Consider the following 13,536-nt stretch of genomic DNA (forward strand, 5'->3'; position numbering starts at 1 on the left):
TATTTTATGAGATAAGGGTGCTTGCCACATACATATCGGTGTTTTGGAGTGGAAGACACTTTGAAGCGGTAAGCAAAAATATGTGTTTATAAGCATGGAGCAGAAAGGACACGTGCTAAAGGATCCAAGATTGGCAGCATACCCCTGACATATGCCCACTACTTGCTACAAATATGCACTTCTGCTTTACACTGTGCTTGATGTTTTAATTTGTTGGAAGCTGCCCAAAGTGGCTGGGGAATAATAAGAATGGATATGTAAAGAAAACCCTTTCTGTTTACCTTGTTGTGATTTCACGCCAAATCCATGTCTCTGGAAAATTTGTCCTTATATGGGGATTTTCAAAACCAACAGACTCTCTTGGGGGCTCCAGATGATGCTGAAATTCTAAAGCTGAGCTATAATCCATAACTGGGGGGGAAGAGAGAATACTGTAACATTCTCTTCATATAATTTCAGTGTTTAAAATCTACACTGCATCCTAAATTGTGTCACTTTTTTTCAACACACACACACACACACATATATAATTTTATTTGCTTAATTGAAATAAACAAAAGAAAGGAACACTTGCTTTATGTTCTACATACATTGCATGAGCCAAAAACAAAGAATTATACTTGATGTTACTTTTACTTACAGCCTTCATAGTTTTCATCTTCTGGAAGGCTGGCGTCAGTCAATACCCAGAGTTTGCAATTCTAAACACAATATATAAAAATAACTTTAAATTTAAAAAATATGCAACATGTGAACCATTTTTGTCAACCTATATTTTATTTCTTTTTACTAACATACATTTTTACTTTACATATTTTAAAGCATGCATAAATAAACAGCATTTTTAGTTTAGAAAATAAAAGCTAGCTTTGTGTGGAAGAAAGTCAGTATCTACAGAGGACTGAGTTTTCTTCTCTCCAATTGCATCTGAAAACACAAGCATACTAATGAATGGAATTGCCTACTGAGTAACCCTTACCAAACTTTTATTTTCTTTAATACATCAAAACAATGGAAAAGTACATATGCATTTTAAAACTGTACCTGAAAGACACCATATGAACTTCTGGCTGCACCATAATCAAGTCCTCTATTATATAAACTTAGCTCATGATGAATCTAAAATAATAGTAATAGTACTTAGTTTTCATAGGAGAAACCAAAATAAATTCAATTAATCATGATCACATAGATCTTGTTTTAACAAAGAATATTCTACTTAGCAAGAGTCTTATCTGTAAGAATAACAAAAATTGTAAGACACAATAATAATAAAAGTCAACAAAAACAGTTATCTGCCACTTAGCTGTTATGATACTTTAAAATTGAGTATGTACAGAATTGTTAACAAAATCCTTGCAAAAATACAATGGGAATCAATAAAAATGTTTTCTCACTTCCCCTGTATCTCTACCACTTACCACAGGTTTGTCAATAGTTTCTCACTTTTTCTACACCATGCATAATTTTATACATCTCTATCATATCCCACTTTATTCACTATATTTCCAAACTAAAAAGCCTAAAATGTTGCAACCTTTCTTCATGGGGAAGTTGCTCTAGCCCCTTGATAATTTCAGGTGCCCCTTCCTGTACCTTTCCCACTTTTTGAGGTGCAGGAACCAGAACGGTACAAACTTTTATTCTCTAATGCTTTTTGCCATCCCATACTATAAAAAGGCCACTCCTGGAACTTCCGACAGCTTCAGGAAGGTTGGGAAGTAACACTCTTGTAACAATATGTTACTTATATGCTCAGCTTCCCTGAAAACCTCCCCTACATACTAAAGGATAAAGCTGGCAAGTTGGCAAGAACTGTAGATTGGGGTCAGGAGGAAGATGGAAGCACCAGTATTGTTGTGTGTCTCTCATTCTACTTCCCACAAAAGGATCATATAATTCTCCCCAATTCATGCTCTCAAGCTGTGAAAACAGATTCTTCCCATTCTTTGCTTCTTAGGCCCACTTCATGGAGGCTTACTTTAACAGTATAATGACAAAGCTCACAATCAAATCTAATAGCTGCTCCTACACAGTTCTAAAATACACTTCAAACATTTCTTTTCTTTCAGAAACTTACAGCATCCTCTGTGATATCACTTCTTTTCCCCAGGAGCTTTGTGCTTTTGTCAACAACCAGAAGACCAATGGTTGTTTTTGGTTCCGTCACATTAATCTTGAGAGTGACTTCCTCAGAAGGCCCAGCTCTATTTTTATTCCAATACATATTGATCTGGGGGTGGGGGGGGGGAAGCAGATTAGTTTACATTATGCAGTAGATAAAGGAGAATGAACAATTATTTTACTTCAGGTGCTGACTCCTATATATATATATTTTTATGAAATGTACCCATGGGAGGGAAGTTCAGGTTACAGCCACAGTGCTGGAGAGAGAGTATGAATCCCCTCATTAAAAAACAAAACATGGTGTTATCTCCAGTCATGGATCTCTTGATAACCTATCTATTTTGGCCCAAAGATGCAGGAGCCATCCTTAGAAGACAGAGAAAGAAGAATGAAGCAAGGTTAAAGGTGGGGAAAGTCCAGAAGAAAAAATAAGTCAAAGTAGCAGACAGAGGAAACACAACGCAGGATTGAAGAGATAAACAGCACATGACCTAAAAGGGACTGGAGGTAGAAAGCTGGGGAGGGGGGCAGGTAAGCAAACTGGGCCAAACATCTTCCATTTTTATATCAAACAACTGTAGCAAAGTAAAAGTAATCTGTATTTATTTAAATTATTTTAATGTAACTGTGATTTTTAATGCTACTGTTTAACCATATATGCCACCCAGAGAGCATATAGGATGGCTTTTAAATTAAATGCAGATATGTAAATAAACGTATGCAGTGTATAGAATGCATGCTCTTTTGCTCAACATGGACATAAGGCCATGCACTGTGAAGCTGTTTGAACCAGCAGCCAATACATTTAACCCTAAGCATCCTTTGCTGGTAGGTACAGCAAGGTCTATAAATGGGCTCTAATGCAGGAAACCCAGTTTAAAATCTGAAAGATGTTAATGAGCAATTAAAAAGACCAACTAGTGAAATAGTTTGTAAACCATAACTCTATGCTAATGCCTATCAGTGTGTGGGCTTCAGTTACATACTATGTTTATTTGACTTGTATTTATTTATGCTTCCCTTTTTGTGTATAGTCTCAAAACAAAACAGAACACCATTTGTGTGAGAGGAAGTTGATGCACACAAACTTACCTGATTTTTAAAGACAAGTTGAACAGGAATGCAGAGATCATCACTAATTACTTCACCATCGTCACTCACATAGTAGGCAATTATGCATGCTGTAGGAGCCCAAGAATGCTCTGGTGTTAAAAAGAATTCTGCAACGTTTACTTTACCCGCAGCCACAATTTGTTCTTTAGATACCACCTATATGAGGAGGGGGGAAAGTTAATTGATCTTCCTGTCAGCTGAGTTCCAGCTGAAATTGTAACACATCTCACAATTCAACATCTGTTATTTATAAAAGCACCTAAAGTATTGTTGCACGCCAGCCTAATCTCCATGCGGTGCGAGATTCCAAGGGTTCCAGGAGCGCTTATCCAAGGTCTGTGTTTCCTTTTGGAAATGAGGCACAGTGGAGACTGTGGTTTCTTTATGGTATATGGTTTATTTACACATATATACAACCTAAGTCTATGACAGAGGAGTTCGCAGCATAGTCACCCCAAGAGCCTTCTTCCATAGCCGCAGTCTTGGATACAGACAGACATAAAACATGGTGCTCTCAAAACATTGCTCTGCTTCCTGCTTTACTTCCAGGTCACATAACTCCTAGCTCTAACCCCTCTAAGATCTGGCATTACCAGTTGAGGGAATGGGGACCCACCTTCTTACCACCAAGAAAGAACACCAAGTTCCTCTGATGCTTTGTTATCTTAATGGCCCATTACCCATCCTATTAACTTAACGCAGGAAGCTTAGCTTAGCTTAACTGGCTTTCAACACTTGTTGATTCAAGGGGATTAGAAGCGTTTGGCATACAACCTAAAACACGCAGGTCTGACACCCAGTTTTAACACCTCCAAGCCTTAATTAAATTCTAACACCCACTGGATCCGGGGATAATAGAGGTCTAGCACCCACAAACTCATAACAGTATAATAACAACTATACAGGTGTCACATGAATAGTTCTTTGCCCACAGGCATAAATGCCTAATAAAAAAATCCATTTTTGTATGCCACACATTGCAGCAAACACAGGTATACCAGTACATTTACATTCAGTAGGAAAGCTACAACCAGTCTCACCTCTCTGATTAGCATACCCAAATGATACAAGGACGTACAATTGGCATTTTTAAATGCTTGCTCATAGTCCTATCTGGAAATTATAATTTTTGAGTAGCAAAATCCTCCTTATTGCCTATGCTGTCTTTCCCGTGTTTGTGATAAAATTCAACACAATAAATATAAAATATTTTTTTAAAATACCATATAACTGATCTCTTTCATCGGCTTGTTGCTTTGAAGATTCAGCTCAAATGGAGTTCCAACCTAGGGGGAAAAATAACACAACTTGAATGAACATGCTAATTCCCTATCATGATGTAGTGTATTATTAGTGAATTTTGAAACTCATCGATTATTGAAAAGCAGAAGTTACCTTTACATCCTGACTTGCTTTTTTAATCTGGAGAAAAGTCATGGTGGTAGAGTAGAATGTACCATATATGATTATAGAAGTTTCGCTCTCTAGAAATTTGGCCTGTAAAAAAAAAAGGAACGGGTGGGGAGACATTCAACACATTGTGAGGAAAATGATAAAGTTCAATTAATGTTTCACAAATTGTATAATTAGTGCCTCTCCTAATTGAAGAAACATACATAAATAAATGAAGATATCAATCTGCCTTTAATGGTTAAAATGGAAAAAAAGAAAAAGCTGCACTCCATCAGAATGCAAAAAGAAGGTAGAGATGGACAATCCAATAGTTCCTGAAGCAATTTTCTTAAATTATCATCTCAAATTAGTCTCACATCACATCATTAGCATCACAGAACTTTTGATTTTCTTTTTCCACTCAGAAGATGTTTCTGTGCCCAGAGATGAAACATAGCAAACACCCATGATGGAACAGACAAACTCTCTCTTTCTTCATTGCCAGCTAAATTGGACTGATGCAATAGAACATCCTGCATCTGCTTAGTCAGTCTACTCTACTGTCCTAGCCATGGATAGACTGAAGAGTGGCTCCATACTGTCAGAGGAAGAATCTTCTATCTATATCCAGTAAGGAAGCCAATCAGGCTGGCAAAGAAGAACACAGCATCTACTTTGTCAGCTCACTGTTTTGCAAAATGGGTCAGGCTATTTGAGGAGGAACAAAAAGATGGAGGGACATAGCTAGGAAAAGTACTAGGAGAGAATTCAGAGGCCTGACAGGCCAAATTAGACACCTCCCTAGGTTGGATGATCGCTAACAAGTTGTGGTGAAGCTTCTGCTTTAATTTTTCACTAAACCACCATTTCTCATCCCATATGAATTTGAGGAACTGTTGTTTATCTTAACTCTAGGTAGTTAACAACCCAGGATATCAAGCCACAGTTTCATCCTGGTTTGCTTTAACTAACTAGAGGTATTATAATTCCCAGAATTTTGTGATGAGAAATAACAGTTTAGCAAAAAATGAAAGCGAAAAATTTCACTCTCTTCCTCTTGTTCACATATGAGTGGAGAGGAAGCTTAACTATGGTTCATAATAGTTGCCTGAAGTCTAAAAGGATAAATTAATACACTTGAAATGAATGTCCTCCTGCATCCTGCAGGGTTTGGCCTTTGTGAGTAGAGGTCAATGAGGCAACCTCTCCAGTGAACTGAGGTGTTGGCAGTCCAACCAAAAGGTGAACCCTTTGGACCAGAAGTGACATTGTGGGGAGAGCACACTGAGGATGCAGCACTGCTCATCCCAACAGATGATAAAAGCAGGGTAAGAGATGCATCAGGGATAGGTCCTGGCATATCAAAATAAATAGCTAAAATAGAGAACAATAATAAATATGCTCTGTTTTCACAAAAAGCCTAGCAGAATAGGTATGTTTTAACTGACTCCCTAAAAATCTCAACAGGGTAAACCTCAGCCTGGAAGAACTCCCCTGGCATGGAGTTTCATAGTACTAGGCAGGGCTGTTGTAAGGGATATTGAGATGCATCTGAAGCACTTTGAATACTCAGGTAGGTATAAGAACAAGTTTCCATACTAAGATTCTTTTCATCTTCTGATTAAGTATTTACGTATTTTGACGGGGGAAACACAGAAAAAGCATACCTTAACATGCAGCGTTGTTGTATTAACTTGAACGGGAAACTCAATCTCAATAATCCCATTTTCTGGCACATGGTAGATTAGGTTCTGAGATGCCTCATTTGCCTGTGATTCACCCCCATCACCATATGGGTAGTAAGCAGGATTCCCTATGGATGTGGCAGTGATCACAATGTCATTCCTTCGCTCATCAGGCGACAGCAGACTGTTGTCAATTTTTGTTACTTTCAGCTGAAAATAGTAAAAGGCATTTCGATAAATCAAACCCAAACTTTCAAAACCATGATTTACAACAACTAAGAGTTATACTCAAATCCTAAATATGGAATGCCAACAGTGCATTTAGTGCTGACAGCTTGCAACCACCAATAACTAATACACCAAGAGACTCAAAAGAAACTGTAATTAATTTCTTTAAAAGACAATATCAATATATACAGTGTTTTTAAAAACCCAACTCTTGACTCCGTAATACTGCTTTTGCCTTTTTTCTAGAATGATACTGATAATATAAAGAGTAGTAGAATAACTCACCGTAGCTATAAAGTTCAGGCTAGGTTTGAGAACTGCTGGATACTCAGAAAATTCTAATATGTAGTCATGATGCTTTGGAAATACAGTAGCACTTGCATTTTGGGAGATTCCTGTTAGAATATTTGGAGGGTTTAAAAAAAAGTCACATGCATAATCATTCCTTCCTAATAACACTTGCAGAGTCCGTATTTCTCGTGATTCCAACTACTAACAGTTTATACTGCTGTGAAAGGCAGCTCCTTTCTCAGCATGTAGCAAGGATTTGCAGGGAGCTGGATATGCAGGGGAAAGTCTCCTCCTACAAGGCAAAAAAGGGGAAGGGGGCATGCCCTAGGGAGTGACGAGGGCTTGATTGTGAGCCTCAAAGGCCAAAGGTACCCCATACCTGCCTTAAAGAAAACCCTATATAAAACTGCATACCTGTAAGTGCTTCTGTAACTACAGCTGTAATTTCCACCGGCATCTGGTGATGCGCAGAATAACCCCAATTGTTGTAAGTTATATTTTCCACCTCTAGAATGTCGAATGTAAAGTTCACAGATCCATTAATCTGAAAACAAGAAGAAGAAGAAAAACTAATCAATTTGTTTTATCTTCTGAAAGGAATAAGCAGGCATGGGGGAGAGAGAACCAGACCATATTTGTATCACTGTGTTTCCCTTAAGGGTTAAGGTAGCATTAGCAGAGCACAATTTGGAAATGGAAATGATAAATAAAACAAAATATTGGCAAAACATGAACCTGCAGTGGATCTTGGAAACATCAGAAGTTGGGCTGATAGTGAGCCTAAGCAGCACCAACCACCTGCCAAAGGAGGGAACTGCAGGCAGATCAATCATACCAGTCACTACTGCCTTCTCCAACAAGCAAGAGTAGGTCATGTGTCATGCCCTGACGCCATGAATGTTTACCTGCACATTACTCTAACTTTGTCTTTAGCTGAAAACTCTAGGGGAGCTGGAACTGGGACATCTCTACATTACACACTGCTTTCTTCAGTGGGGGACTACTACGTAATGGCCACCGCACAGATCATTAGAGAACTGCTTAATCATTTGGATGACAGAGTGATAAGCATAAGCTACAGGGTAGCATAGGTAGGCGGCTGGGTAAAAAAAAGCTAAGGCACTAGATTGCAATTTAAAAGATTTATTATTTCCACAAAGAAATCCTTGAGGTGGCTGAAGAAGTGTTATCCCCCCCCCCCCGCCCAACATAAACACATGTCAGGTGCTAACTGCAGCTCACCTCAAATGTCTTAGTGATATTTTTCTTCCTTCCATAGAACTGGGAACAATCAACAGTTACTTTTCCTTGCACAGGTTTTCCATATGTGTACCTGAAACAGTTAACAAAAAAACCATCATTTCAAAACAAGTTTCTGAAGACAGGTTGATTCAATCTCATAAGCCTACAAGTATCCACTTGAATCTGATCCTACATACCATGCACGTAACTTTAAATCTGGGGATCATACCCTTTCTGGATCTGGGCATACTGCAAATTACACCGAATCAGTGAAATTATTGCCCATCACTAATAAAATGTATCTTTTACTTTATTAACAACAATAACTACAAGTATCCCTACTATACATACAGAGACAGAGTGGACATAAGAAACACCTCAGGTTATCTGGAAATTTATTGGAATTTTAACTCATATGAAATTCACCAGTCATAATGGTGCCACACAAGTGTTCCTGCAGTTAACACCTTCTTTCTTACAGCTTCTGCCCTAACAACTTTCTTCAAGTTCACTTGTGGGGTCAATGACATTCTTTAATTGTCCTGTTCTGGGAGAAGGGCTTAAATTACCAGTTTTCTCTTTATAGCCACAGTAATTTCTCATTTTAAAATTATTATTATTAGTTTTGTATTTTAAAATTGTACTCAGAAAAATATACTTTTAAAAAATAATGATCAACTGTTACGTCTGCAAAGAAGGAATCAATAATTGAATTAAATCCCACCTTTGCATGGTTAGGAACTAGCTAAGGACTAACACAGGTGTACAATGCATATAGATCTCAAATGATGTAAGATTCACTTTTTACCTACTTTGCTGTGACAGTACCAGTGAAATTCATGTCTTTCTGAGAATAAAACAGAGGTGTTGCTAGAAAGACTTCAAACTTTGGTAGCACTAAAAAAGAAGAAACTGTAATTAATTTGATGGCCATAGCTATGTTTTTCAATACATGTTTCATTAATGTGGTTTTCTCAGTATAATGCAAACAATGTATTTATGTATCTCATCTAGGGCTTTTAATTTGCTGAGGGTGCTGAATGTACAATCCTCTAAACCAGGGCTGGGAAATCTAAGAAACATGGGAAATACTGAGCCACAAAATATGCCCACCCCCACAAAAAAGTCTGGTCTTAAATCAGCTGAAGTTATTGGTTCACACATGAGTCATCGGATAGAAGCAGATGGGGGAGGTCTTTAAAACAAGTGGACTGAACCTCTTCCTCTCCTGCATATTACTTCATCTCAATCCATTGCTCCATGCTCTTTATTCTCAGCTCACTTCTAGTAATAGAGGCGTAAGGGAGAAACTGCTTGGAGCAAAAGACTGCAGGATCTTAAGGTGTACTTAAGATAGGAAAGTGTTCAGCACTTCTTTCCTGCACACTGCTTTTACTGTTAGACACACACATCCTCAGCTACATATGTGAATGGGGCAGACATGTAAAATACATCCCCATGATATCTAAACAATATAAAGCATCTTTAGAATAACAAATGAAGTTGAATACTCTGTTCTGTGTGGGCAAATATAGGAGCTAAAAGGCTCTCATAATCCGAGTCTCCTGGTCTTCGGTGATTTGAAGGCTTTTCATTATTATGACTTTTTTTATGTAACGTTCATGATTCTACTGTTGCAGGAGGACCTTTAACTTTTTGAACCCCTTCTGTCTTCCAAAAAAAAGAAAATCTGCATCCAAGTTTACATGCAAGCAGAAATCACTTACCATATTCCATCACCGTAAATGTCTGATAATGTGTCTGATCCTATAGAAAAACAAAATAAATTCTATGAAAGGTATGCTTAACTTGCATGGTGTATTATATCTAAGATAGGACTTTTCCCAAACTAATTCTAGCAAGCAAGCAAATGAATAAATAAGGTACATGCTGAACTGCCGTTTTCCCAAAGATGACTTTACAATACTTAAGTGTACTGTGGCACCTTAAATACTGTTACACACCATCCCAATCTCCACAGTAGTTCCCTATATTTTCACAGCTATTTAATCATTGTTTAAAGAGCATCACACACAATAATGCACACTGCATAATCACACAAGCACATCAGGAAGTAGGGCAGTGATCAAAAGGGCTGTTCTATATAGTTTCTCAGCACGGCTTACGAGAGTGTCTGTGGAAAAGCTGAGTTGTTTCCATAGAAACTAACAAGGCTAAACAGTAACAGGGAGCCAGGCAGGACAGTTTTAAATTCATTCTTCTAGCAAGCACGAACTCAAGAGTTGTAAATAATAATATCAAATCAACACATTTTTCTACCCTACTGCGTTCCGAGGGGTGAGTGGGGATCACAGCAGAGAGTCAATATGCTCTCAAACAACTTGATTTCTCCTTTCAACTTACACCACCACCAAGGCCAAGTCAGAAAATGAATAATTAAATAATAAAGAAATCTTTAAATAGACTCATTGTTCTTTGGGACCAAGAGCTCAGGTGAAAAGGCAGCAACTAGCCAACACTAGCCACCACACCATCTCAAAGTGAAAACTTGCTCTCTCACAAACTGAACTCACTTACACAACTCAAAAGTTACAACTTCCTCATACAACAACTCTCATAAGAGAGCCCAATGGTCCATCTGGTCCAGAATCCTGTTCTCAAAGAGGCCAATCAGATACCTGCAAGTAGGACCTGAACCACAACACTGTTTACAGAGGATAACAGAACATCCCTGTGCTTGTCAATTTGTCCCAAAGTCTACACAAATTCTTTCAAGGCCAACTTCTAATGTACAACATTTCTGTGCTTCCCTTTTCTTCTGATTTCCACTTCCTCAATCTGCATAGCCCTCCAAAGCAGTTAATATTGAATGCTTCATTCTCATTTGCTTCTTGGCTCGTTCCCAGTCACAATTAATGGTGTCCCAATTTGCTCTCTGAGACTGCATGTGATTGCACTTTCGCCTTTTATGTTGCTCAAGTATCTAAACCAACTCAAGAACTACTAAAAACTGTCTTTGAACTTCTTTTTTAGAATTTCAGCTTTTAAGAAAATATACTGTACAAATGTTTTGGTAATGAGTTATTAAAAGCTGTATCACATGATTTCTATATATCTTTTGAACTGAATGCTGAAGTAATGAAGCACCACAGAATGCCTTCGCCACATCATACTTTTTGCACAGTAATCAGTATATGAAGACTCAGATCTTTCTCAGTTGCTGAGCTCATCCAATTTAGACAGTATACATTTCAATTAAACTGCACAACTGTAGACAGATTTAATCTCTAGCAACGATGAACTAACTCCAGTATGCAACCTAGCCCCATGAAAATCAATGGGAATTTAATTATTGATTTCACTCAGAGATACATTACATCCCTGTTAAAACAATTCATTATGTTAATACTCACTTTTACTTGAACTTTTATGGACCAGTCACCCAGGACAGGATATTTGGATATTTTAAACTGCTTGGCAATTTTGCCTAGTTTTCCATTCTGCGACAACCACTGTTGAATCAAATTGTGTCGAGGATCCTATTTTTAAAAAAATGTCAAAAGCATGTGTTTAGTAACACTCAGAACAGAACAGTGGGGAAGGAGAGGGGAAATACCATCGTTAATTCTGACAAGCTAAAGTACTTGCCCCGATAGTGCAGTGTTGAATTCCACCCAATAAAAATTAAAAATCATACAGCTTCTAGCACAGCACATTACAATTGCTACTACAGGCAGAAAAATCATTAACTTGTTTGCCAAGACTGTTAGCAATTTCCAGGTGACCCATGGGGGAGAAGTCTGGGAACCACTGATTTATTCAAAATTAAATCCCTTGCCATTATGTATAAGAATAGTCTTAGTGAAAATACACTGCAAATTGCATAACCATACTCTGAAAGAAAACCCTGCTTCACCAAATACAGTAATGTCAAGTTTATACTTACATGAATATATATATTCATAGGAGTATTGTACGGCTTGAGGTCAGGATACAGAGTAACAACCCGTATTTTCACATCTTGGCCTGGTTTATACATAGTCTTGTCAGTTTGGATGAATACCGATAAGCTCTTGTGCTCAAATTCAAGGACAGTGTGGTTAGAAAATAGCAGACGACCTTCTGAATATCCTTTGACTAGTAAATCATAATCACCAGGAGTACTGCCCAAGGGGAGCTGGGGGTAAAAAACATGATTGCTTTATTTATTTCTAAAACAAATACTGGACACACAGAACAGTAAAACAACGAATAATTAGAACTCACAAAACTAAAAAAATTGAAGCTGCAATCCTATGTACACTTACCTAAGAGAAAACCCTACTAAAGATATCCAAGTAAATACGAGTAAGATTATGACATAAAATCTACAAATAAGTTACAATGACACTCCCTAAAAGTGTTCTGTCACCTGAATTTGCATTTATTCTTTCATACTATCATCCCGTTTATATATTCACCCTCAGCTCCAAAAAACATGGTTTATGAAGCTATGAATGAATACTGTGGAAGTTCACTCCTGCCTCATCCCCTTGTTTGCTTGTTGCATGCCAGCTTCAGTGTAAAGATTGTGACTTGCATTAAGCCAAAGTTCCCCATTACAGCTTAACAAGACCAGCTCTACCATTAAGCAGATTGTGGCAGCTGACTCAGGCAGCAGATGTTGGAGGCTGTGACGTGTGGGAGGACAGAGCTATGCATCCTGTACCCCCTAAGTTAGCCTACTGTAGCAACTATCCCCTCACCAGTGCTGAAAGAAGATTCAGCTGCCATAAATTCGGCTGGCTTCTCTATGTGGAATGGGAAAGTGCCATCTTGTTCTTTGCTTCAAGCAGTGAAATGTATTGTGCTGGCTAAATGGGACCAGGTTTACTGTCAATCAGTGTTCGAAACTCCCATTGTTCTTGGAGCCTTTTGCAAGAGGGAATTTCATTAGCGTGCGCAGTTTCTGAGCTCTGGGCGCAGTACTGCACCAAAGATTTCAGATTAAAACTGGAGAGTGGAAGGAAAGGACGACCTTTTTCTGCCTCCCTACTTCCAGCTCCTCTCTGAAGTCTGGAGAAGAGACCCTCTTAAGAATATTAGGGGAGGTGCAAGGGAAGGACTAGACCATGTGAAAAATGAAAATAATATTTTAGCTGCAGTCCATTCATTTTCAGCTTTGTATTCTAGTTATTAAAAAAGTGTGCCTAGACATTCAGTTGTTGTGCCCATAATCTAGGTTTAAGGTGCCATTTAGATCCCAGTTTTCATATCTCAGCATCTAACACTGCTGTCAATATGAGATCCTGGATCATTACCCTGGTTTCTGAGCCTGCACTACCAGGCAGACAACAATCTGTCCTCTGGCAGAACAGAATCAGGCTGCAGAAGAAAATGGTTCCCCTAGGACATTTGATCTAAATTCCCAACCATGACTTGTGTTCTGGAAAGTCTTATTCTCTGAGTTAGTCTGCAAGCACGTTTCGGAGATACATGGCACAAGCAAGCACAGACA

At 38.2% G+C, this 13,536-nt stretch overlaps 1 protein-coding gene across 4 annotated transcripts in view; it reads right to left on the reverse strand.

Annotated features, from left to right (window-relative positions):
* Positions 1–13,536, reverse strand: part of CD109 (CD109 molecule) — a 64,593-nt gene that overhangs the window by 33,271 nt on the left and 17,786 nt on the right. For all 4 annotated transcript variants that reach the window (XM_077926219.1, XM_028722770.2, XM_028722769.2 and 1 more), the window contains exons 4-18: positions 11,986–12,216; positions 11,453–11,578; positions 9,806–9,845; positions 8,891–8,975; positions 8,079–8,169; positions 7,251–7,380; positions 6,831–6,940; positions 6,300–6,527; positions 4,636–4,737; positions 4,464–4,526; positions 3,220–3,396; positions 2,081–2,233; positions 1,045–1,119; positions 641–701; positions 282–411 (exon numbers count right to left, since the gene is read on the reverse strand). In XM_077926219.1, the coding sequence (XP_077782345.1) occupies positions 282–411; positions 641–701; positions 1,045–1,119; positions 2,081–2,233; positions 3,220–3,396; positions 4,464–4,526; positions 4,636–4,737; positions 6,300–6,527; positions 6,831–6,940; positions 7,251–7,380; positions 8,079–8,169; positions 8,891–8,975; positions 9,806–9,845; positions 11,453–11,578; positions 11,986–12,216 (1,802 nt within the window). The remainder of the gene's footprint in view (positions 1–281; positions 412–640; positions 702–1,044; positions 1,120–2,080; positions 2,234–3,219; positions 3,397–4,463; positions 4,527–4,635; positions 4,738–6,299; positions 6,528–6,830; positions 6,941–7,250; positions 7,381–8,078; positions 8,170–8,890; positions 8,976–9,805; positions 9,846–11,452; positions 11,579–11,985; positions 12,217–13,536) is intronic.

Source organism: Podarcis muralis, chromosome 3 (assembly GCF_964188315.1).
Source record: "Podarcis muralis chromosome 3, rPodMur119.hap1.1, whole genome shotgun sequence".
NCBI lineage: Eukaryota > Metazoa > Chordata > Lepidosauria > Squamata > Lacertidae > Podarcis > Podarcis muralis.